Below are 26,143 nucleotides of genomic sequence, written 5' to 3'. Positions count from 1 at the left end.
ATCTTTTTTGTAAAACAGGCAAAAGATCTAGTCTAGCTTGTCATTTGGGCTCTGGGCTGCTGACCCCATTAATTTTTAGGTTATAGTGGCAACATTCGTCTCGCTTAGTGTTGATTCAGTGTCACTATGAGAAATTAACTGAGCATTTCAAACTGTGGGTAGTGACACCCTCAGACCTCTCCCCCCACCTCCAACCTTTAATTCTTCACTATTGTCATTGTAAGTGATCTGCACATAAGTGCAGGAATATGATTCTGGCGCTCTTGTTATCAGGCTAGGGGCTGCTTTTAGCTTAGCCTAGTAGTGCTCAATGGATTCAGATCAATTCACGTGTCCATTAAAACAAAGAAACATGAGAGATCATGAAGGAACCAAACCCCCTTACTCTTGCTAGGGGCAGTTACAGTTTGACAGTGTAGCCCTGAAATGATAAAAAAAAGGGTCAAGTGTGCCCTTTGGGGAAGTGTGAGATTGGTAAATCGGACAGTAGGAGACAGAAGAGAGACGAGGCATCAGTAATTCACCACAGTACATTTTTATACTAATTATTGAAATGCACCCAGAGACAGCTTATAGCAGTAAAATGACTTTATGTTCTGATATGTAAAATAAAATGTCCATGCTATGTAACAAACAGTTAAACGTTCCACACCACCTGTATCTAATGTGGTTTCTAATAAAGATTTATCTGTAGCATATACGTTTTTTTATCTAACCAATTCTTAGTTTTTACATCAAAGGTGTGTAATAAAAAAATCTTAAATAGATGTCTTTCAAAAAAAAAAAAACAACCTTGCAACATTCATTTTTATTAAGTATTTCAATTGTAAAAAGCAAAGCTGGATTGGACATGTGGCCTGCATTTGTGATATATATATATTTTATATATATATATAATATATATGTATATAAATAGCTATTCAGCATGCAAAAGTTGTAGTGACTTCCAAAATCTGATTACGAAATCCACACCAGTCACACTCATGGTCTGCTGAGTGGCTGTATGAGATTGTCCTGGTTGAAACGTGACCTCCACTTCAGTGGCCTCAGGGCTATCTCACTGCAAGCAGCCACCCTCGTCCATCAGCCTCTCTTCATTGGAATGGATTCATCAAAATGCAGAAGTACCTCCCAACTTCCAAATCTGTATTTCAGCTTTTTGCCTTTGCCCATTCAGGAAGAAGAGAGGGGGGAAAAGCCCCCTGTGTATGACTGAAGCTTCAGTATTACACTCTTTAGTGGAATCAAACTTCCAGCATCACCTCTGTGCTGCAATCCCTTGGGACAGCATCACTTCTGTGCTGCAATCCCTTGGGACAGCATCACCTCTGTGCTCCAATCCCCTGGGACAGCATCACCTGGGAGCCAGCAGGATGGACACACCACAGACCAGAGTAGGACACAACCTAGCTTGGTAATGGTAGTTTTGTTCCATAAAGAGTGCAGCTTGCTTTCCCACAAGAGGCCGTTTCTCGCCATGGCTGTTGAGTGAGGGATCCCTCCTTATCTCACAGGGACACTCGATTAGGCAAAGCCAGGACTGAAGGAGTCAGGTCAAGATACTTCCACAGTAAGCAATAGTAGCAATGTATACACTGGTTACAGATTTTTACCTGTTCTACAAATATTTGTACACTGTAAAGCCTGACAGGTAATGGGAACTCTTCCCACCCCACAAGTAAGAAAATATTCCTCTATGCCTCCTTTATGCTGAAAACAATTCTTTCCAAATTAGCTGCAAAAGGAAAAAACATAGCACAAAAAGGCACGTTTCAGCTGAATATGAAAGAAATCAAGGACCAGCAAATACAGAAATCGTTTCTGGAAAGTATTAGCGACTTTAAGCTTAAACTTCATAAATATATTGCAATAAGCAAGTGTGATTCAATCAACAGATGGGAGTCTGCAGACACTGAGTCTGTTCCTAATACTGCAATTAATTTGCTGTTTGGCCTCGGGCATAACGCTTCACTTCCTTAGTTTCCCACAGCCACGAATGATGGTGGTGTGGGGGGAAGAAGAGACATTTGTACACCAGTGCCTCCTTCTCTCCGCACCATGGCAAGAACCCTGCGCTGTGCCGGGGAGGTACTGGAGCGACACTGCAGCTCCCTCACCCCACCGCCGAGCCTCCCCGCTGGCCCCTGTGCTCCTATGACTCCATCACTTCCAGAGGAAGAAGTAATTTCTACCGATAAAAAGAGCTAAAGAAGTGCTGCTACGGCAGTCTTTGAACTATGCAACTGAACAGGTCACGTTTTCCTTTCAGTTTTGGGATGCTGTGACTTCATGAACCAAGTACCATGAAAGTGAAGCTCGTGTTTTTCCCAAATAGCCAAAATCTGCTTATGGATGTTTAATATTACAAATAAAAGAAAATGACTAGCTACTTCACTTGTTAGTCATGAAGATGGTTTCTACTGGATCAGTAATGAAGATGTGAGGATTAATTTATTCGGGAGTCAGTAAGAGACTGATGAATCCAGCCCACTGAGACAGGAGATGTAATTCTCTGTGTGTCTGAAGATACAAGCTCTTCACCCACACAAATCCCTCTGGAAATGCACATTTGTCTCACCGAAGTGCAAGTTACCCACAGGTATCAACACTGATTGAACACTGTCCTGGAGCAGTAACGTTGTCTGTGGCATCGCTTGGCCGTCAGAGTCATCCATCAGTCCAGTTCTCCACAGTCCCCATCCCTGAATGATACTGCAGCGATGATTCCCTCGACAAGGAAAAGCTTTGTGAGTACAGGAATTCGTTCGCCGCGTTTAGGTGCGGAGAGGGGGGTTTTCTCTCGCACACAGACGCGTGCACCCTTTCCCTTGGGAAAGATGAAGAAGGAACGCGCTCCCGAACCTGAGACTGGGACAGCTGGTTGTAGACACTGAAGTGGCTGTTACCTGGTGGCTGCGAGCCTTGACCCGTGATGGACGGGAGCCGTGGCATCATGGTGGTGGCAGTGAAATGAGCAGGGAAAGGCTGGTAAGGGACAGTTTCCATTGTCTGAACACTGTAGCTGGTGTAAGGTGCAACAGAAGTCCACATATTGCAGCTCAAGGGGGGAGGTGGAGGTGGCAAGTCATCAACCGTTGAGACACCAGCAATTTCAGGCCCAGAACCAGAGTACATGCATGCTTCCCTCGGAGTCACCTCGCTGCAATAGGAAGGGCTTAACATCTGCTGATCGTACGGAGGTGGGGAACGGAAATAGTGATCATCTCCTACAGAAGAGGAGGCTTCCAGGTAGGAGCGTTTGCAGGGCAGGTCCAGGTGCCGAGCGCTTTCTGCAAGCAAAAAGAAATGCACGTTCGGGAGCAGCTCCCAGAGCAATGGTGTTTAACAGCAATCTGCCAAGAGCCTGGGGTGGTTTTATGGAGTCCCCTTAGAAGCTGAGCATTCAGTCTGTGACCATTTCACTAAACAACTGGTGCTCTTTTTTCAGATTAATCCAGTTAAACCGTTTTAGTTTGGAAAGACAGTGTACAACATCAAAAGGACATTGTGTTGCAAATGTCAGGCTAATCCCCTTGGCCTCAAAGCCTTCTGGTGACATTTGTCAGGTTAAGTGAGAGACTTGGGCTACTATTCTCACATCAGAGATTACTTCACGTTCATCCAGATAACAGAGGTCCCTGACACTCTCGCAGTGGTACTCCTGACAAATTCAAGAAGTCTCTTAGAGGGTCTTATCGCAGCCTGCCTTCCTGTCATTACAAAAATGACCATACATTTCCCAGATATTCATGTCAAAAGCTGCAGAAATATTTCCAGATAAAGGGGCCCTTTCCCAGTCATCAGTCCTCAGCTTTACACTGAGAAGCTGTAGCCCCTCTCCTGCAGATTGCGATGACTGTGGCTGTGTTTACCAGCAGCTTTCTGTTAGTTGTTAGGAGTATTCTCTGGATGAATTAGTGAATTCATCTGCACATTAAACATCTGCTAAAACTACACATTTGCCTTGCAGTCCTCATTACTGGTGCTGTTAGATTCTTCATTTGCCCATGATCAGAGGATTCTCACAGCTTAAGTAAATTAGTGGCCAATGAGACATGCAAATAGAAGGAATTTTTTTCTGTGCAGAATTTTTCCATTTAACTTAAACCATTCCATGGTCTCATCTGATACTGGGCTAGCAGAAAGAGAATGTAGTTACAGCTCACTTAGACTTGAGAACTAGTGAACTAGTGGGTAAGAAGAAAGGGAAGCTTACACACAGCTACCATGGTCCCAGTAATGTGCAGACATCAAGAGAATTGCTAATGGCTTTGTCCTGAAAAAGTGCTGAACGTCTATAGCTCCATTAATGCTAATGAGCAGTGTCAGAACATCTCAGGATAGGTAAAGCTCCTCCAAACAATTATTAATTCATCTGAGTCTAACAATGGATAATTTTCCAGTGTAGCCTTGTGCCATCTGAATTATGCATTCTCATTTTTTTGGGGTGGGTCTCTCGACTTAAGAGTCTCAATTTGCCTTCTACGGGACCAAACCACTAAGAACTGCCCCAAAACCCAGCCCTTGGACCCTGACCCTCCAAACCACTTTGATCACATCAGTATCTTTGAAGATCAAGGCCTGAGAGACCAATCCAAAACAAACTAGAATTAGCAGTAAGCTTTCAGTGCTCATGCTCTTAGGTTTATTTGCTGTAATATTTTTTCATCTGTAAACTCAAGTTACCTCTTCTCTTTAGGCAATGATAGAAGAGCCCTGAATCTCTCTGTGCTGTGAAGGTGTTGAGTGGCAGATCTTGAGTATCTGAAGCTGCAAACTGCATGTGAGCACCATTCTCGTACTGATAATGTTGAAGGGCCTGGTGATTCCCATGAAGTGGGTTAACATCTGGCTTTGTCGAAAGCTGGCCATGACTGGACACCAACCTCTGCCTCATGATGCTTTTGGAAATTACTGGATATTCTTTGCTGAAAGAGGTGAGAAAAAAAATTACCAGATAGATAGCAATCAGCATTAACAGAAAGATGAAATAATAGTTTGGCTTCTCTAGAGCATCTCCATCTAATATCTTCAACACCCTCTGCCAAAAGTGATGAACTCATATTGCATTCTGCTGGGTGGGGCAAGTATTCCGACAACACACAGAGTGTGTCACTGAATGACAGGAAGAGCTTTTCAGGGGTATAAATGGCATTGAAAACCATAATGCCCTCAAACACATACAAATGTGATGCCCCATGGCATAGACACTTTGAACTTCTCCAGAGAGGTTCAGCACATTAGTAGCAGAATAAGGATGAAAGCTCCACTGTAAGACTGTATTTCTGCACAGGGCACGGGTCTGAAGGGCGCGTGTCGGTCACTGCCTGTCTACCCATGCTGCTTGGTTTCAGGGCACCCATGCATACACATGAGCACAAGCCTGCACACTGCAGCAGCTCCCTGATCCTGATGAGCAGGAGGCCACCCCGCTAAGCACCTCCTTGCCATCACCCCTCCCGTCCACCACCCCTCCTGGCACCCCTTAGCCGTACCTCTGCAGCCGTGCCACGCGCAGGTCGCTGTCGTCGCTCCCCCTGAATCCCTTGGCAAAGGGGTTGTTTTCAATCTTCAGCTGGGTTATCTTTAAAAGAATGAAACCAAGCACAAAGCATTTGAAAACAGGTCACATGCAGAGGTGCAGCAGCACGTATCAGGCTGGAGGTCTCCAGATGTCCTGTCCTGTGTGACACCCCATGAAATGCAGAGTCCACGAGAGTTTCAGCCATTTAAAGCTGTAGTGGCAGAGGCAGTGTCTCTGTTTCCAGCGCTGAGAGTGAAACTGAGCTGTGAGGTTCAGTGCTAGATCTTGCAGAAGCAGCTTTTAAAGCTGACAGAATTGTCAATTATAAATGAGGGCAGGAAAGTGAATTTCCTTGAGTCTCGGCCTTATTCTGGGTGCTGTGTTCTTATTCTGGGCTCTTGTTAGAGAATATATATGTGTGATTTAAAAGAAAATCTCCTATGTTTCCATGTTAGAGAGCCCTATTGCTTATGGCATGGCTTGCCCTCATTTCCACAACAATTCTATTTATCTTTATGTCCATCATTCAGTCATTTTTCCTCTGTGAAAATGATCATAACTCAAATTGTGCTTTATCTTCAGGCAAGAGAAAGCTGCTGTGTTTTTGCAAGAAGGGTCTTTCCCCGCAAGAGCTACAGCGTATTAAAAGGGTCAAAATGCCTTAAAATTGCCTTGGTGTAGACTTAATTTTGATGGAGCTCAGCTTTTGTAAGGAAGCTATGAAGGTTCTGCCATTTCATGAAAATTCTGTTAAAAAAATGATGTGTGAAATTTCATGTAACGTATTCACTAGTTCCTCTGTCTTACAGCCCCAGTAAACACAGCTTTCCTTTGCCAACCCTGCTGCCTGATCCCTTCCCTTTAACTCTGGGTATGACTGTTACACGGCAGGTACATACCAAAGCCATGCAATGGTCAGCAATGCTGGAAAGAGGTAGTTGTCCAGTGAAAACTTAAAATAAACCACCTCTTTAACAAGGATTTTGTAAAGACAAGCGGGTAGTGACCAAGATCCCCAAGAGAGTTTCAGGAGCTTGGAAATGCCAGAACAGCACCAGAACATTTGTAGGGACACAGGATCTCCTAAAAATACCCCTTGTCCACCTCCTGTACATGTGTCTATGCCTTTGACTGTGAGGGTACAGACAGATCTAACACATGTCACGGACAGAACCAGGTCTCAGTAATGTCTTTCCCTACTAAGGGACACCAGTGAGCAGAATCATCTCCTTGTACATCCAGCTGTCACTGAAAAGACCTTTTCCAGGAGGAGGGGAGGTGGCAGCATGGCAGGGCACTGATGGGGAGGTGAGGACACATGTGCCTCTGCAGACCCACTGCCCTTGGGTCCCCTCCTCTCTGTCTGAGGCAGCACAGCCCTGCTCCCCTTGCTAGCCAGCCGCAGGCTTGCTCCAGCCTGCATCTGCTTTCAGCGGTGAGGATAACCAACAAGTTCTGTATTCAGATGAATCTGCAAGAGGGTTGCTACAAAAAATATCCCTTACCAAAAGACTCCTGAGAAAAGAGCTGGCCAGTGTCTGCGATAGGGAAGGAAGGTGGTGACATGAATTTAACCAGCCTCAAGGGCTCAAGGTTTTCCTCTCTTTCCCGCAGCCTGCAGTGGCTCCAGGGTAGCTCCCAATCAGCTGATAAACCACAAGAAGCGTAGAGCCCTTCCTAACCCACATCAGGTTTATACGTTATAGTTTAGTTTTGTTATTTAGTGACTGAGGTTTTCCTCTGACATGAGAAGAATCAGGGCTTCGATACCTGCTTGTCACCTTCCCCTGGCTTCATCCAACTGAGGAAGGAGTTTTGGGTTAGCTATCCTCACTGGTCTGTACTCAGGGGTAGCTTCTATCATCAGCTTTCCAGCTCTTGGAGCCCACAGTCAGCTCTGTAACCAAGACTCACTTTTTGTTTAGAAAGACAGTTATTCACAAGGACACTTCTTGCAAGCTGGATACTTCTGAGCTCAAAGTATTTCAGTGGTTTGTTCTTCTGAAAGATACCCAGACCAAGTTTTAAATTGTGAATGCCTAAGGGAATAATTAAAACCATTCAGATATTGCTCTGAAGCTGTGATTTTCTTGAGACTGCAGTGAGGTTGTAGTGAGAGCTTCTGCCTCCTGCTCCTCTGCGCTGGGGCAGCATCCAACCCTCCCGTGTGCAGGTCCCAGAGCAAGAGCTGGGCAGTACCAGGCAGCTCCTCTTGGGGTCTTCAGAAAAGGATTAGGGCTTATTCTGGGCTTTTTCCCTAAATGGGCCAGGTCCACTCTGTGCTGCCACCCAGCTACCAGCCTCCCCCCAGGAGTTTTTGAATGGCAATGGCGATGGAAGTATTAAGTTTATGAAGCCCTTTGGGAACCTTAGGGATGAAAGGCACTATTGGCACTTTAAATAGGTATTAAATAAGCTCTTTTGAGTCTTTTTGGTTAACCGTGTTTGAGCAACTGGTCATTTTACACCAACAGCTACAACTCTTCTAGCAGGATTCACTCCAGTGTCCAAACAGGTACTCCTGGGCTTTTTTTCCCCACATGACACACACATCCATGTTTCTGCTCTGAGTCTTTTAACTGGCTTACTAATTGCAAACTCTTGCAAGGACTCTATTCTTCAAGCATCAAAGGGCAGACAGGCATCCTGCTTGGGAGGAAAAGGTCTGGTCAGATTACTGGGGAGGCAGAATTTCACATGTGTTCCTGTTCCTGTAGTGTTTTCCTATGAACGTGTACAGACGGAGCTGGCACAGTAACACAAGGCAGATTTCACATTCGGAGGGCTCCGGCACTGCTTTATGAACCCTGATGTACCTTGAAAACTCCAATTAATCCTCATACAACCCTGAAGCTGGACTTTACCATAAGGAAAACTGCAGGGGAAGCAGGAGCTTGTGCAAAGGCAAGCAAATCAGTAGCAGGATTGAAAAGGAAGCCGTGCCATCCCTGCCTGTCATCCTTTCCTCTCCCAGCCTTGGTGACAGATCACCCGTTGTCACAGGGAGGTGACAACTAGTTGTCACATTGCTGGTCATCCTGTTGGTAGCCTGGGTTAGTAAAATCATCAGACAGAACACTACCTACTGCTGCCGCTACAGACATGCTCAAAGAGAAGCCAAACCCTACAACACATAGGTGCCTAGGACACACACCCAAAGCACAGAACCGAGCCGTTGTACTCTACATCCCCTCAAAACAAACCTAAAACCCCTCCTGCCTTCACGTGCTAACCACAGAGCAGGCTCTTAGCTGCATTTTTATGGTTACATTCCTCGTATGTCTCACTAAATACACATACTATAATTACTTTTCACTGTAGATTTATGAGCAAGCTTTACTAGTCATTATTAGATTTGCTCGCTGTTTTGAATGACATTTTAGTGCTTATGAGCACGCCAATTCATTAGTGTTTGGACTCGCAGGGTTTGCCAAGGTATAGTTAGCCAGTGATGTCCGTGCTGCTCCTTAACTGCATCCTCTGGCTCATTGCTCTTCCTTAATGCTGGGATGGAAACTTTTCTTCTAAAGCAGGCATTTCAGCCGCACAATAGCAGCATAAAAGGCTCCCCCCCTCCCTACAAGCAAACAGATCCCGCTTATCAAAGCACAGCACTGACATTGCTGTGCCACAGCAATTTGGAAGATCATTTTGCAGCTGTTGGCAGCAAAAGCCCATGAAAAGAAATTAAGCCATTTTAGCTCAAAAAGCAGCATACCTTGTGATTCTGGTAGGAGGTCACTGATATAAAGGATGTCTCTGGAAAAACGTGGGTGCAGAAGGCTGTGTTCTTCGACCCAAAAGCGTTGTTCTCATCCGCCTTCACAATATGCAGTCGTGGTTGGTATTTATGCATTGAATTAAGAATTATCTGAAAAACAATTGATGCTGAAGTGAAAAATCCAATTCAAAGAAAAAGAACAAAAAAAGACAAGCCATTGCTATTGGACACAATATTTTTACTCGCAGGACACCAAAACTCACTAGTGCTCAGCTTGAGCTTTGCTTTCAAACTAGACGGGAAAATTACGTTATACCCAGGAACCAAGACAGAAAAGGTATCTGCTGCTCTGGCAAGCAGAACTGAAACTAAAGCTTTCCTGGTAAACCCTCATTTTCTTATTGCTATTGGATAGAGTCAGTCTGGGTGGAAAAAAGCTCATGCAGTTTTTTCCCAAGCTCATGCTGAAGCTGCGCAATATAAGTCACGAGCAGACTGGTCCGTAAAGAATCCTAATAAATACTTTACTGGGCTGAAAAATACACAGTTTAGCAGGGGCAAAAAAGAAATCACAGAAACCACGGGGAGGGGGAGGGGGGGAAAGGGCAGTTATTTTTGGTTTATCTGCTGCTAAAACTACAAAAAAGCAGATTTCCCCCCCCCCCGCCCCCCGTTTGTGGATGGCTCCGTGTTGGAGGTGGCTGGGTCCAGGCAGCTCTCAGACCACTGCAGGGCTTCTCAACAGAGCATTAGAGGCCAGGGAGGGCTGCCCATCCCAGCATTAATCTTCCACAAAGAAGGACGTGCCCAGATGTCACAGAAGAAAATGGCTTTAAGAAATGGAGTTTCTTTTAAGAGCTGGGATGGTTTTAAGAAAAGCCTTTGTTCCTTTTGCCAGGCAAAGAAGGAATACTGCTTGCTTGTTTTCTTGGCATAACCCCTTTCAATCTCTTCTTCCCACTCTTAAACTGAGAGTGTGTACTCCCCAAGCCCAGCTGGTCCTAGTGTTATCTCCAGCCAGGCTAACACTCCTGGGGTGCCCAAAGCATCTGGCAAGGTCGTGTCTATTTCTGATGAAGACACTGGCAAAGGGCCAAGTAGAGAAGGCTGCAGTGGGTGGTGTCTTCAACTTGTGGTAAATAAATGGGTAGATGAATGGAGGGATAGATGGATGGACAGACGGATGTACACAATGCATCACTTTACACTAGCTGTGGATTTAGACAATTTTGAATGAGAATTACCAAGAAACAGAAGACATTTGCTCTGTGGCTGGCTTTTGTGTTCAGGAACCCTTTCTATTTGGTCCCTGCCCATGTCGAGGAGAGCTCGCAGCAGCAGCACTGCTCTCTGTGCTCCGACTGGGATGGGAGGTAACGTACGGAGCTTGTGCTCTTTAAGTCCCTTCGTCTGGCTGCACATAACTCTGCCCACAGTAGCTGGCTGCATTATATACCACTTAAATGCAATTTTTATTGTTGACATTTTCCAGACAACCCTCCCTGCTCCCCAAGAGAGAGAATGAGGAATTTTTGGCATTTTATCAGCTTTGCATCAAGTCTCTTAACCACTTTGCGGCTGTTGATGTGCAGGGCGTAGAGCTGAGAGGGTCGGCTCAGGTTTTCAGCTGGAGCCTTTTCTCTGCTTTCACGGATCAGCCACTTGTAAAACAAAGCCAAGATGAATAAAGCCAGAGAGCTGCGACTTACATAAGGGGCATTTTCGTTTTTGACAATTAAGAGTTGAGCCAAGCTGATAAATAATGGTCATCTGGAGCAGAAGCTGGGGTGCCCCCATCCCAAACTGCCCAGGTCTGGCCAGGGTGGGTGACTTGTTCTCAGAGTCAGAGCAAGTCAACGGCAGGATGAAGAAAGCAGTTCTAAACTGAGATTTCCAAAGGGAAAATTAGGAGCTCAAGTTTAAGTGCACTCTGGATGAACAGCCTGTATTCCCCCTCCAAAGTGGGGTCCACTGGGCTATAATGAACCCTGTAAAAATTTAGGTTTCTTTTTAAATAACATCTTCAAACTCAAGGAGTCCAAACAATTTCCAGAATTAACAGGATACAGCTTTTGAGAACCTGACAGGATCATTCAGGAGGGAATTTTTGACAGCTGCTCAAGGTTACAGTTATGGCTGCAAACCTGCCTACAGGTTCATCGTGAACTGCTTGGTACTTGCAGGATGCTGGGGGGGGGGAGAGAAAAAACCTAAATGGCTTAATTTAGCTACTGCATTTACCAGGTTGGGCATTTCTGCCCCTTGCACCAAAGTGAGTATTTGCTCGTGTGTCTCAGTGTGAGTACTCACTGGGAAGTGCCGGACCTCTTTAAGTGCGCAGCCATGAAAGGACGCCTCCTTGAGATGTGCCAGATCAAAGCCTAACAGCCACCACTGAGCACAAAACATGATTGATAGACATGAGAACCGCAGAGCTCTGAGGTTAACCAAGTCAGTGTCCGCAGACACAGATGGGGAATAGCTTCCAGTAAAGCAAAGCCCCATAAAAATACACCATTCTTATACAGTGGAAGAAATAAACCTGTCAGCTATTTGGCAGAGCAGCCAGCATGTCAGATTGGGGATGAAAATGGGAAGTCATGGTGCTGTTTCAGACACCTCCCTGTGATCCCTGCCAGCTGCACAGGTGATTTCTCACATCTTTTTCAGCGGGGAGCAACCGCTCTCTGCATTTCCAACATTTCACAGAGGCTGTGCCTGGAGCTGCATCCTCCTTGTGCGTTCAAACCCCCCACAAGTCATTCAGAAAAGCCTCTCAGTCCTCAGCTGCAAAGCACTGCCTGTGCAAAATGAAATGCCAGTAATTCAGGCTAAATAGTTTTCAAGGCTGCTGTGGAAAACTGGTCGCTGGCTAAAAATACACAAAACAAATGTAAATTCCACTCCGATGACAAACACCAGGGGAAAGATTGACTTAAAGAATTGTGTCAAAAATGAGAAGCATTTTAATTGACAGGACAGAGCTGCTGGGCAGTGCTGGGCAGGCAGGGCCTCAGCACCAGGACACAAGTTGGTGGAGGAGCTCCCAGCCTTGAAGATAGTGCTAAAACAGCAACTTCATCTTCTCCCGCTCTTACCTTTTTCATTGTGAGGGCATGGGGAGATTAAGCCACTCTCAAACGCTTCCACACTCGTTCTTAAATTGGCTTTCGTACAAATTTGCTACCAATTTGATAGTCTGAAATAGGCTAGCTACTAAAAAAGAAACGGTGATTGCCTTGTCTTGCCACTGAAAACAGTTACCGGCGTGTTGGTTAGAGGGGAATTTTAATGTGATAGCAGGCAAGGATATAAAATTAGTGAGGGAAATTGGAAAACAGTGTTTCTTGGGTGGCACTGAGGCACACCGGCTTAGTAGCGAAGCCTTTCTCTGCAGCTTGGTGAACTTGTCTATCATCTGCTTTATGAAAGAAACAGCTCAGCTTACATGAAATGGCAGCATATTTAGATGTCTAATAAATACATTTTCTTCTGTATTAAAACAACAACAAAAAAAAAAGCCTGAAACACAAAACCCCAAAACCAGATGTCCCAACCATAATCCTCAAATTAGATGGATAACCCCAATTTAGGAAGTGCACACCTCAACCCAGGCCCCCGTGGGGAAAACTTCTTCCACCACTGCCACCCAAGCACTCTCAGTGCCTGGAAAACACCCACTTTCAAGAAACAAAACTGCTGTTAAAAAATACCCATGTGGTTAATGATGTCAACCTTCATCTTTATGTGCATCAGTGTGGATGGCATCAAACGGCTGTGACTAACCAACTCCACTGCATCAGGGCCGCAACAACAGGGACCCTCCTTGAGCTGTGCCAGGTGAGACCCAAACAGCTCCTCTATCATTTGATAAACATTTTACATCTCTTGCCTTCCACGGTGGTCACAGCAGTCATCAGCCCGAAGAGGGAAAGGATGCTCCCCCCCGGCCCATGCACCCCCTGCAGTGAAGCAGAGCTGCAGTACTCTGGCCAGAGAGGAGCCAAAGCGGATCTCGAGGGTGATGTCACTTCTACCCCCTCAGTGTCGCACGTGCGGACCAGATTGCAGCGAGACGAACTCCAAAGGCAAATGTGAGCTTACACAAACATCTTTTTTTAACAACACCTCCCCCCCCCCATCTCCCTCCTTTGTGCTGATCACACAGTTGGCAGCCGGGGCTTCCAATAGAGCCCCACTTCTTTATTTTTTTGGCATTCCCCAATCAGCAACAAATGTCAAAAAAAAAAGGTGTCATTTGCTCCTTCCATTTAATTTTACTTAGGAAAACATACTCCTGTAGCATCTAATCTCACCCACTGCTGAGCAATGTCGGCTTCGGGGCTTGAAGACGTTTGCCACTTTCCAGGATCAGGCCCAGAAGCTTAGCAGGGTAATGGTACCACATCACTTGACGCAATGCAAACTTGCCTTGAAATCACCAGTAAAATGTATTCACTTTCATATGAAATTTGGGGAGTTGATTTAAGAGCACTCCCCGTTTCACCAAGGTATCAAATGTCATATGATGCAGTGGTTGTTATGGCAACAACCCTTTTTATATTGAATAGTAAATGGCTACGAAAAAGCCACATAATTTTATGGTTGCTCCCAGGGGATCACATAACTAATATAAAATCTCTCATTTTAATATATTTTCTGCTTCTTTCTTCGTTCCTTCTATTCTCTCAAAGTGAAAAAGCCCTTGAGCTGAGGCTGGCCCTTGTCCCACAGTGGGAAAATGAGCAGGGGCACAAAGGACCAAGACAAAAACCCAACAGTTCAGTCGCCCATGTGGAAAAAAAAGATTATGATAATCAACAAGGCTCTTCCAGGATCACAACCACTGCTGCAGTTTATCTCTTAATATTTAACACATTTGACAGCATCAGACATCCCAAACCTAACTTTACTTTACAAAGTAGATGGCACAGGAATTGCCCCACATATGCTGCCCAGGGTGGAGGTGACGTCTCCAGGGGAGAGATGGTGGGAGTGCAACGCTGCATCCACCTCAGGAGCTCAAAGAGATGCACCACCCTAAAGCAGTTAAACTCATAGAATCATTTAGGTTGGAAAGAATCACAGAATGCTTTGGGTTGGAAGGGACCTTAAAGCTCACTCGGTTCCAACCCTTGCCACAGGCAGGGACACCTTCCACTAGAGCAGGTTGCTCCAAGCCCCTGTGTCCAATCTGGCCTTGAACACTGCCAGGATGGGGCAGCCACAGCATCTCTGGGAAGCCTGTGACAGGGCCTCACCATCTATATAGTGAAGAATTTTTTCCTAATATCTAATCTAAACCTCCCTTATTTCAGGTTAAAGCCATTCCCCCTTGTCTTGTTAAGATTACTAAGTTCAACCAAATAAAACACTGCATCCAGACAACCTCTACAGCAGCTAAAACACTAGCTCTAAAACAACGTAAACCTCATCCAATTTAGTTTCGGTCATATCCAGGAAACATCACCTTGTTCTGCTCAAAGCCTGGCAGCCTCACAGCTGTGTGGCAGTACCCCAGTGGTGGTGGGAAGGGGCTCTTTCCAGCCAGCCCCATTCCTGAAGCCAGCCAGGCTGCTCCCTGCTGCGCTGTCGGAGGAGGAGCCTCCCAAACCCACACGTTTGTCCTGGCAGTCAGCACAATGGGGGAAAAAAAGAAAGGCTGGAAAATCCTGGGAAAAGATTCAGCATGAGCTCAGACAAATTGTTCCTTATGAGATTGCCAAAGCTGGGATTTTTTACCTTTTTTCGTCGGTCCTTTTTCATCTACTGTCAGCTGAAATTCATCGTGTTTCCTGACTTGTGATGCAGCTTTGGTGTGGAGGAGAAGTCCATCTCCACACAAGCTCAAGAGCATCTGAATGGCCCAGACATGCCGAGCCCAGGTGTGTGACCCTGGGACATCCCCTGGTATGTGAGCCAAAGTGTCTCCTGCAACACCCCATGCCACTGCATGGCCCCACAGCACCCATGGGCACAACAGGCCTTTGGCAAGCTGTGACCTCTTTGCTTGCCCCTCTCCAGACCAGTTCCCCACCCAAGACTGAAAGGCAATTTCAGGACCTGATTCTACTTAAACTTTACTAAAACCCACTGCATTTGACTCATATAAACCAGTAACGTAACAACAAAAAGGTTTAACCCAAGAGGTTTAACCCAGAGCTCCACTGATTCTTTCTCACCCAGCTATTTAAACTGAACACATGTCATTCCCAGCAGCACACAGCTCTGCTCCTTTATTTTTGCAGGAATAAAGCAGACAATGTAAAACTTTATGTTGGACTTCATAATTTATCTGAGTCCCACTATTTCCCAGATCAGCTGAAAGACATCTCCTAAAATGGATGGCTAAAAAGAAGGAAAATAACCTTTTCATGGATATTCTTTCAGCAGAAGACTTAGTGATGCTCCAAAAAAATGGATTTCATGTCTGGGGCTAGACAAAAGAGGGTTTTTCAAGTTTTAGATGGACTGTGAAAAAAGCTAGTTTAGTAAAAGGAGAAATGTATGCATATGAAATTCTGGTATATTTCTTATTTTTTCATATAAATATAAGAAAATATGCACGTATTATATATTCCATATATATATAAAAGAAATCATATGTCTGTAAAAGAAACCATATATATATAAATATATAACAAATCTTATATATTTAATATAAGAAATCTGTAGCTGAGTATAAGGATGTGAAACTGCTCTCTTGCCACAGAGATACTGCGGTGTTGCTCTCACTGAGAACAAGCAGGGTGCAGCCAGCAAGTCTCTTCCCATCGGGCAGGACCTTGCCTGGAGCTGACACAGCCCCATCCCTTTGGCCGCAGGCGATCCTCAGCCCCACATCAGGGCTGTGGGGAGGCTGCTGCCGAGGCAGCACATAAACCTCTTAGCAGCCCCCAGTGAGGAAACTGCTTGGCCACAAGTCACAAAGCAAACAAATAAAAAGAGAAAATAAATCTAAATAATATTTAGGGTTTTTTTTATGAGATTACTGGGCCATTAACCCCATTGAAGTGCCTGAGTGTGCCTGACGAGAAGAGACAGGAAAATACTGAAATCGGGTTATAGAAAAATGAGAGAAAACCCCAAGACTAGGAGAAAAATTAAGTCTTTCAGTAATAATCAAATAAAACCAAATGTGTAAATAATAAATCTGGGGAGAAATAACAAAATCATCAGCATTAATGAGTGAAGCCAGTAAGTAGCAGATTTGGGTCAAGAGACCCAGGAATATCACTTAAAATGCTATCACAAGTGGCACACCACGTATGATATCCTGTAGCTTTAAACCTCAGTAGGTTATATCTCAGAAACTAAAATAACCCCACACTTCAAGAGCAGGTAAAGCCCATTATGGTAACTAAAAGGCACCATCAGCCACCAAGAAGCAAGACAGACACAAGGTATGTAACGTAACCAAGCTCTGCAATGCTGTGTTGGGGGCAATTCAGTGAAAAACCTACTTTTATTTGTCACAACTGCCACTTCTAATCTTAATTTGTTACTACCAATGTGATGCTATCGCCCTCTCCAAGCTGGCCCATGAGAACGTCTCAGTCCTCTGGCAGAGGTTTCATTTCAGTGGAGTCATTAACGACAGCAACAACAAAAGCAGAAACCCTTGACGTGATGTGCTTGCTCCTCTGCTGTTTTCCATGTTACTCCATGCCTGCAAGCACTGGCCTTATGTGGCCCTGTGCACTCACAGCCTGCCTAAAATCAGCAGGAGAGGGGGCATAACAGTAGGATAGGGTTTTCTTCCAGATACACTGCGTCTGGTGAGACAGGCTTCCTTAGAGCTGCTGCCCAGCTCACCTTTAGCTCTGCTGGATACTGAAAAACCCACTCAAAAAAGTCTTCAGGAGCAAAGCTGGGCTCCTGCACTACCAATGCATCTCTGCAGACAGCTCAGGAGCCACCAACCTGCAGCTCTCCCCAGCACTGTACCTAAAACTTCACAGCCTGTCCTTTTGCCAATAACTGAAGGGCATCCTCATGTCCATCTATCATGGGCAGAGTGTAAAACCAAATTAAAGTCTGCCCTAAACAACAGCCTCTGCTTCTTTTCAGCAGCCCTCATATTTAAGAACACTACTTCACCTGTGCTGGGGGGTTTCTAGTCCTTGCTGGTCATCCTCACCATCCCTCAAAGTGTATTAAGTACCTTTATGCACATTATGATGTACCTTTGATTACATTATTATGTGTCATACATTATTATGTGTCATGAGCAGGAAAGCTGGCTGGGCTGGGAGGTTGTTCACTGTCAGGCACTGCACACCACCCCGTGCTGGGGGCACTGTGGGGCAGATGACCCCTGTGCCCCACACAGTCCCATGGGAGCAGGGTCCCTTCTGCACCCTCAGCAGCTCTGCCCACTGCCCAGGGCAGCACCTGCAGGGTCTCAGGGAGCCAGGGCTGAGGAGCTGTGCCATGGGTTATCACAGCTACCTGTGCCCCAGGCACTCATGCTGCACTGCTCAACACTGCAAGTAGGAAAGAAAAGGATGCCAGAGCTGCAAATCTCAGCTGCTTAAATAATACCTGGAGTCAAGAGATGAAGAAAAGCCCAAAGAGCAAAACAACAAAAGAGCCTGATTAACTGAAATGCTTTGCCCAAGTGAACAGCCTCACCATGGGTCCGAGCCAAAGCCCCTCAGCAAACCTCCCTGTGCCCCTTCCACAGCTTCACACTCGCCCTGAGCATCCTTCACCTGCTGGGGCTGGGAGCTGGAGCTGCCTGTGCTGCCCCGCAGCTCACTGGCCATAAGGACCGTCTCACGGGCACCCTCCACCCTGCTGTTTACATACTTCAGACCTCTGAAGAAGGTGGAATTCCATTCATGAGCATCTATCACTACAGAGATACTCACTCAATACTTCCCCACGTGCCCTGAACTAACCTTCTGAAGAGAACAAAAGTATTACGTTATCCTTTCCAACGAAGAGGTTATTTTTGTACATTGTCTACGGCTGCTATTAGCTAACCCGTCTGCTATCACTTGAAACGACGTAACCTGATTCATGATGAAGGAGTCATTCCCATTTTTCACCTGGAAAACACAGCTAGGTACTTCCCAGGCAGAATACACTGGGAATGGGTACAGGATGTGCCACTTTTGCCCAGCTCCTGCCATTTAAGAGAGAATCTTAGTCTCCACAGACAGGCTGTGTGCAACTGCCTATTATTCACATGGCATTGGAGCGCAAAGCATCAGCTCTGCCAGAATCACTAACCCGTCACTCACCAGCCCCACATAAATCAAAGGCTCTGTCAGGCTGATTATCTCTGCATGTAAAGATTTGAAAATACATAAATTAAGATTTTACTCTAAGCATAGGTGGCTTACAATGCTTTCTTTAGGATCAGATAGACCTTGCCGCAGCTAAATGTTACAGCGGCTGCTGATTTCTTAATCCATTGTCAACATGAGCATTTCTCAGTTGTTAAGCCTGGTGTGAAAGAAGCCTTTCATGGTCAAAAAATCCCCCAAGAGGAAAATATACAGCCCACATTTTCAGTCCGTAGTGTGTGAGCTGGGCACTGGCTTACCTGCCACAAAACCTGCTTCAACCGGGGGGTTCCAGGCAGATTACAGAGCTCTGCGCTTCACTTGTTCTTGTTTAAAATCTGCATGTCTTTATGTCTCTGCATTGAAAAATGCCTCCCATGCCTCTGACTGGAACTAATAATTTACCACAATAGATAACCGGCCAGTGGAAGGAGCAGGAGTGAGGGTTTGGGCCTGAAGGGGAATGATTGGTGGCTGGGTTTTATGGGCTGGGTGTCAGAAAGCGAGGCTTTCCAGTGCCTCCTGTAGAGCATCCCCTCCTGCCAGCACAGTAAACAATCTTCAGTCTAATTCTGTGGTTGCAGCAAGGGCTTCAGCTCCGTGGATGCTAATTAAGATGCTTAATTTACTTAATTTAAGCCTCAAATGTACCTACACTTCTCTTTATGAACTCTGGGGCTGCTTGTCCCTGATGCTATACAGCTGTTACAGTGCACAGAGCTGGCATGGATTCATTTATAAACGAATTCATTGAAATCATGTGAAATTTCTGCCTGTCTGTTTTTCAGGTCAGATCCCAGATGTCCAGGGGCCAGGCTCAGAGGAGCTGCACCCCCACATCGTGACGTGTTTGCCCTTCAGAACTGCATCTCACCACCAGAATGCACCGCAGCTGTGGACAGGGATAAAGCCCAGTAGCTTGTCATGCCCCCGCTGCATCTGCATCCATGAGCATCACGTCCTTCTTGTGAGAGCCCTGTAACACCACGTACACTCCAGCCTGACCTCAGGATCAGCTCCCCATACTCGATCTTAACCAGTAGGTGAACAAGCAGGGTTTTTTTTGTCCCCAAATAAGCATCTAACAAAAACTTGGTTAATCCAAAAAAGGAGTATCTAGTGCAAGCGTATCCCACTGTGTGCCTCTCCCCTGCCTCCTTGCCCCTCCTGTCCTCAAGGAACAAGTGGTTTCTGTCTGAGCCTTGCACACTGGAGCATGGCAGGGGCTAGAGAGGACTGCTCACAAATTGCTGTGGGATTTTGGGATGTCATGAGGAGCTGGAGCCTGGGATAGTGGCAGCCAGGTAAGGAGCCCCATGCTGCAGCACCTGCAGGCACCCGCAGCAGCCGAGGGTGGCAGGGAGGGTGAATCAGCACGGCTTTAGCTGCACAGCTGCCCACACACCGAAAAAAGCACCAGTGGCAGCCTGCAGAAATCATCTCTCCGAGTGGTTTTGAGGTTTGGAGAAAATGAAAGACAAAAGGAAATGGCAGGGAGGCTTCGCTGGAGCACGAGAGGGCAAACAAACCCTGTGGGGTTTCTGACTTGTTTTTCTTAGGGAGCTTTGAGAGAGTGTTTGCAGTCGCTGGAAACGTATTCCTAGAAATGAGACACGGTTCTTACTCCTGACGTCATGCCCTTGCTGTGAGGACTGCGCCGTGCCAGGCGCACACCTCGCAGGCACTGCCTGCCCCACGGACATTGGCCACTCGTGCAACAGCAGAGCAGTGCTCAGCATGAGCTGAGGGGAAAACTCATGCTCGCCTTGTACAGAGTGCAGCTCTCCTCCATGTGCACAGCAAAACTGAGGTACCACTTCTCTAAAGGAGATGATTAATTTGGAAGCCTAGCAAGGGACTGTCTGAGACGGGGCTAAATCCCATTTAGCCAGGCAGGTTGTCAGTGCCTGAACCACACCGTGACCTGGGCACTCAAAACGGGTTATTTCAGGCATGTTCCCAGCAGTGCAAGGCAGAGTGCAGGAGCTGTGGTACAAGGCTTGCCTGGCACGATCTGGGGCATGGCCACTACATCATGCTGCGGGTATCGCCCCAAAACGCAAACCAGAGTCCACTCTGTGTCACTGGGGAAGCTTTGTGAGAGGACAACCAGGCTGTTTATGGAAAAGGAGGAAATCTCCCCTGTTAAAACGCAGTGTTAAAATCACAGTTAAAAAAATGACAAAGTCAGGAAAAGCCAAACGTTTAAAGCTGCAAAACCAACACTGCACATCCTGTTTGTTTTACGGCCACATCGAACATCCTGTATGTTTTATGGTTTACATTTTACAGTGTAAACAGCCGTATATTAGGCTACACAGTTAACCAAGGGGAAAAACACAGGAGTCAAAGAATGCCACTTGCAAAGCAAGCAGGTCGGTAAGGCTGCTGGCACCGGGACATCAGCATTTGTGGGGTTTACGTCACTTTTACTGTGCAACCCTTAAAGCAGTTGCTTTCATTTCATTTCCACGGTGCTTTCCCCCTTAAAGAAGAGCGAAGGGGAGAGATGGCCTGTGATTAATAATGCCAGCATTAAATGGTCCTGATTAGTCTTTGAAGCTCACACATGTTTCATTGGGGTCAGTAGGTTGGGGAAGGGGGTCAGTTCCCGGCGCTGCTGGCGGCTGGGTTATCACTGTGTCACGGTGCCAGAGCCCAGCTCTGCCGCGGCACCGCGGCAGCGACGCGCGGGATCGGCATCTTTGCTTTGGGAAGCTCAAAACTTGCAGAAAACCATGAATACAGCAAAAAAAAATCCCTGTTTTTTATAGTGTTTTAAGCTGATTGGGATTTCCTCCCTCCAGAGTCAACCTCACAAAGCCTGATTTAGCTGGGTCAGAATTACACTTTCTGTACGGCTTTAAGCGGCATCAAGACAACTGACTCCACATGAAACCTGCTTTTAGAAGCTTGATGTATGATCATTCTGAGCAAGACAGATACATCCCTTCTCACTCTGCACCCTTCTTCAGGACCTTTTCACAGCTCCCCTTACTCCCTGCTGCTGCTGCTGAAAACAGTGGCAGGTTAAAACCCACATTTGATGACACAAAGTAGATTCTCTTACCTGTGGTACTAGGAGGAGCTGATGGCACTAAACCTGAAACTCCATCTTCCCTCCCTCCAGTCAATGATACTTGTGTATTTTTACATGCAAACCAGACAGGTCCATACTGTTACATACATTCTCTAAACACTCATTTGCCTGGCAGGCTGGAAGGGCCCTTGTTCTGAATTATTAAATGCATTGTGGTAGATAACTGTGTACTTCAGACTTCTGCCCTCACAATACACATGAATTAAGATTTTCCAAATAAAATCCTTCACTTTTTATAGGGATGACAAAAGCAGCCTGGAAAACAATGAGTTTATGCAACCTGTTTCTGTGAGCTGTGTGTACCACGCACAGCAACAGCAGGGCTAAAGAGCCCACAGTGCTGCCTGCAAAGATCCTGGGCAGAAGATAAAAGGCCCGTGCCGTCAAGAAGGACACAACTGAGCAAGTCAGAGGCTGCATTTCCAAGAGCACTCAGGGGAAGCACGCAGGCAGGAATGGTGGCTCCCCTCCCTCAGTGTTGAATGTTTCCCCATACAGCTTCACTGGCAGCACCAGGTAAGTGCTGCTCCTCATAATTATCTGTGACATCCCAACCAGCATCATAGTCCACACACAAATTCAACGTCCCAGGCCCACCTCTGACCAAAACCCGTGCAGAACATCTCTCTTACATGTCCAAAGGGATCCAGGTGGTTGTTGGTGAGTTTTAGCTTCTGAAAGGACACCAGCTGCCGCATCCAGTGCGCTCCCGTGGCTGGTGAGTCAGGGTGCACGTACAGCCGCCCCGGCATGGCTGGCTCTGCCTTCCCTGCCACCATCCTGCAAACACAGGGGAACACATGGCATTACCTCGGCAGCAATCACCAGCCCAGATGTAGGAGAGCATCCTGTCCTTGAACTCGACCCCATAATCCTCCCAGCAGCCCTGGGGAGATGCACTGGGGCCCAGGGGTTCGAGAGGCTCCTGCTGTTCATGGAAGTCGCAGAGGTCCTCATTTCAGCATCACAGGCTGGCAGAGTAACCCAGTGCTCCAGCACAGTATTTGCTTGGGGCAGAGTCTCTACATGGCAATTGTGTTGGCACGGGCCAAGGAGGAGATCTCATCTGGGTTTTTGGAGAGGATGAAGCCTTCAAAGGCCTCTCTGCAAAGGGAAATGGTCTCATACACTTCCCCAGGAGAAGGTACCTGTGAGCAGGAGTGGGTACCAGCGTGCGTGCACCCTTTGTAGCCATGCAGGGCTCCCGCAGCCCCCAGCCTGGAGGCAGCTCCGGTAGGAAGAGGCTGCTCCCAGCTCCGGAGCTGCATGCTGGCGCATGGTACTGCTCTTCATACCCTTCTGCCAGCTCCCCTTGCCCCCACACCAACATGAGCTCTCACAGACACAAAAGCAAACCATGAGACATCCCTTAATGGCAACTCCCTCATTACCGCGCATTGTTCTCCTCTTATAAAAGCAATATTACCAAAACCAACAGAGACTTTCCAGCAGCAATAAAAGGAAAAGGAGAAACAGCTCTAGGGCTGGCAAAAGCTAAATTAAACAGAGCTAACAACTATCCATCATCTAAGGCTTAATGCTTAAAACACAAAGTGGCCGCCGTGCCACAGAGGCCCTCAGTCCTCTCCTCTTACCCAGCGGCACTGCAGGACAAAAGTGAACGGAAAAGGGATCTTTTAAAACTAGAGCAGGCCTAATGTGCAAGTAAATTCTTAGTGTTTTATAGAATGTCACCAGGCTCGCTCCCATTAAGATGACTATGAAATTTTCCATTGCTCATCTTTTCAGCAGGCAGTGGTCAGTGGAAGGGTTTGGGGAAAACCACAGTGCATAGTCACAGTGAGGGAGGCTGCTGAGAGTATCTGGGGGTAAAAAAGCAAAAGAGGAAACAACATGCTTCCTTTGTCAGAAAGCAAAATCATAGACGCCTCTTGGGTAAGTAACTTCACTATCAAAGGCACAGGGCAGGGAAGAATAACAGAAGAGGAAGAAATTACAGAGGAAGAATGAATTATAGGAAACAAAAGCTTTAAACCAGATCTGGCTTTGGACTGCCGTAGGGGGGATCACTGCTCCCTTTGCTGGATCAGCATGGCTGAACTAGAGCTTTGAGTAAACCGCCCCATGTTTTTTTTTATAACCAATCTCCTAAAAGCAAAATATTGCTATAAAAGAAAGGAATTTAAGACTTAGCTCGCATAAATGCCTAATTTTGAAGGCCAAAATGGACCATTAGATCACCTTGTCCAGCCTCTGGTATAATGCAGGTTGTAGCTTTATCCTCCCACACTCGTACATGGCCAGATAACCTATGCTTGGCCTAAAGCATCTCCTCTGAGAAGATACCCAAACTTGAGTAATTTGGAGATGGACAATCCAGCACCTCCATCAGCAGCTTGTTCCAGCAGCTAACCCCCAGCCTGTTGAGAATAGTTTATGTTTGTCCGGTTTTAACTTCCAGCCATTGGCTCTTGTGCCTATTGCTGCTCCGCCAAAGAGAGCTCTGGGAAGCTGGCATCCCTCCCATGGGAAGGTATTTATGTTGGTTCCTGAGCTTGAGCAGCCAACGGCTGATCCAACTGCAGTTTTCTAATGGAAAAGAGGGCAAACAGAAATGGTCTCTTACCATTTATTGTCACAGAATTTATACCGGTGGTCGTCAGCTGGGACGATGTCGATCAACAAGATGTACTTGGTCTTGGGGTTCATTCCGGTCACTTTAACCTTGTAACTAGGAAACATCCTCCTTGGGAGATAAAAAAGGGTTAACACGTGAGTGAGCAACCTCTGCAGCTCTGGAACTGATGGAAGCTTGGAGCAGCACCCCAAGAGACACAGTCACCATGTGATGGATTCATGCTAGGACAAATGAGCTACAAAACATTATTGCTGCTTATACATCACCTGAATTAAACTTACTCTTTCCAGAGCACGGGCTGCACAGGGCCAGCACAAAATGGGGCACTGATATGGATGAGGGTATATAGAGGGGGGTTGTGGGCCAGTGCCAGGAAAAGCTGGCTGCAGAGAGAGATACAGGGTGGGGGTCAACTCATTCATCCTTATAGGAGGCTCGGGCAGGGAGCCCCCATTACCTCAGCAGGCTCCAGCTGGCTTATGGCAACCTCAAAAATGCACATTTCTTGCTGCCATGAAAGTCTCTGAGTACAGGAGAAACTAAGCACGGGAGACTGTTTCATTCACACATTCCCAATGTCCACAACACCAACTCCCACCTATGTGGTAGTTGAACCTGTGTTCCTTTCCACAGACTGAAAACTAAGGGGAGACAAAGGGTTAAGCCCTGCAGTGGTGCAGCCAGCCACTGCTCTCCTGGCTTTCCCAAATTTCCCACATTCACAGCACACTCATTAATCCTTGTTGGAGCCAGGAGCACTGCAGAGCTCCCACTGCAAATGTGCCCATCCCATGGATTTAGTATGGACTTTAGCAGACACGTAGCAACCAACACCAAACAGGGAACGTCATATAAACCAGCATATCACTAAAGAATGCTCATATGTATCTGAAGAATCTCTGCAATATTAAAGGATATCTTTTTATAAAGCTAGAACAATGAAACCATTATGTCTGGTCTTGCGATCCAAAGGAGATGGCCGTGATGAGTATGGGCACAGCCATGGGTTTCCTGAGCCCTCAAGACTGCATCAGGAGCCAGGATTTGCAGGAGCAGGCACTTTGCATCCTCAGAGTGACTGTTTTCTTGGCTCCATCTTCCCAGCCTCCTCCTCATCCAGTGAAAAACAAGTCGATTGAGCAAACCAGCTCACCACGGCCTTCACGCAACTGGACAGAAGTCCCCTTTCTGCCAGGACAAGGGCACAGAGGATGAGAATTGCTACATCCCGCAGTCATTCTAATTACCCTCATTAAGAAAGGCCCAAATCCTGATGTTGTTTCTCGCCACTTTGCCCCTTCTTTACCCCCTGCTTGTTGCCCCCATGCCCGGCCGAGCTGGCCCAGGTCTGCAGCACCATTTTGTCCCTGCTTTGGGAGAAGGCAACAAAATGGGCCCTGTTCAAAACCATTTCAATTGACTCTTTTAACCACCCTGCATAAACTCCAGATGTTTACCATGCAATTAGCTGGGACTAAAAAGGGGTGGTTTACCAATGTCCGTCTTTGATTTTCATTCATAAACTCTGCACTCCTCTTAACCTTGTCCTCCTACAGGTGAGCACCTGGATAAATACAGTAGGACATTTCAATCTGTGAATACACAGCCCAATTCACACATTGAAAAAAACATTGCGCGAGGAATCCGATCTGAATGCCAAGATTTTTTTCCCTTTAATTATGCCTTAAAATTACACTTGAAAATGAAACAAAAAAAAAAAAAAAGAGGAGAAAATTATTAAAACCCAGAAATGAGACGGACACAATTTGAGAGATCCTGCATCATTCCAGGTGAATGCCCTGCACTGGGGATTTTTATAACATCTCGCTTCTCAATGTCTTTTTTTCTCCATCATCTCATTTACTGTAGGACATCCAAGCTGCTAAAGTAGCCCGACTGATATACT

General features: G+C 46.3%; 1 protein-coding gene across 1 annotated transcript in view; it reads right to left on the bottom strand.

Annotated features, from left to right (window-relative positions):
- Positions 1-519: 519 nt before the first annotated feature.
- TBX4 (T-box transcription factor 4) overlaps positions 520-26,143 on the bottom strand; it is a 38,279-nt gene continuing 12,655 nt past the window's right edge. The window contains exons 4-11 of the mRNA XM_061470547.1: positions 24,226-24,345; positions 22,271-22,418; positions 9,243-9,395; positions 5,496-5,584; positions 4,687-4,928; positions 1,359-3,290; positions 1,295-1,326; positions 520-1,262 (exon numbers count right to left, since the gene is read on the bottom strand). Coding sequence (XP_061326531.1) covers positions 2,668-3,290; positions 4,687-4,928; positions 5,496-5,584; positions 9,243-9,395; positions 22,271-22,418; positions 24,226-24,345 — 1,375 coding nt within the window. The 3' untranslated portion in view covers positions 520-1,262; positions 1,295-1,326; positions 1,359-2,667. The remainder of the gene's footprint in view (positions 1,263-1,294; positions 1,327-1,358; positions 3,291-4,686; positions 4,929-5,495; positions 5,585-9,242; positions 9,396-22,270; positions 22,419-24,225; positions 24,346-26,143) is intronic.

Source organism: Pezoporus flaviventris, unplaced genomic scaffold (genome assembly GCF_033815535.1).
Source record: "Pezoporus flaviventris isolate CSIRO_AGI_PZ_B2104156 unplaced genomic scaffold, CSIRO_AGI_Pfla_v1 ptg000063l, whole genome shotgun sequence".
NCBI classification, from domain to species: Eukaryota; Metazoa; Chordata; class Aves; order Psittaciformes; family Psittacidae; genus Pezoporus; species Pezoporus flaviventris.
This window is presented reverse-complemented; position numbering and strand designations above follow the sequence as displayed.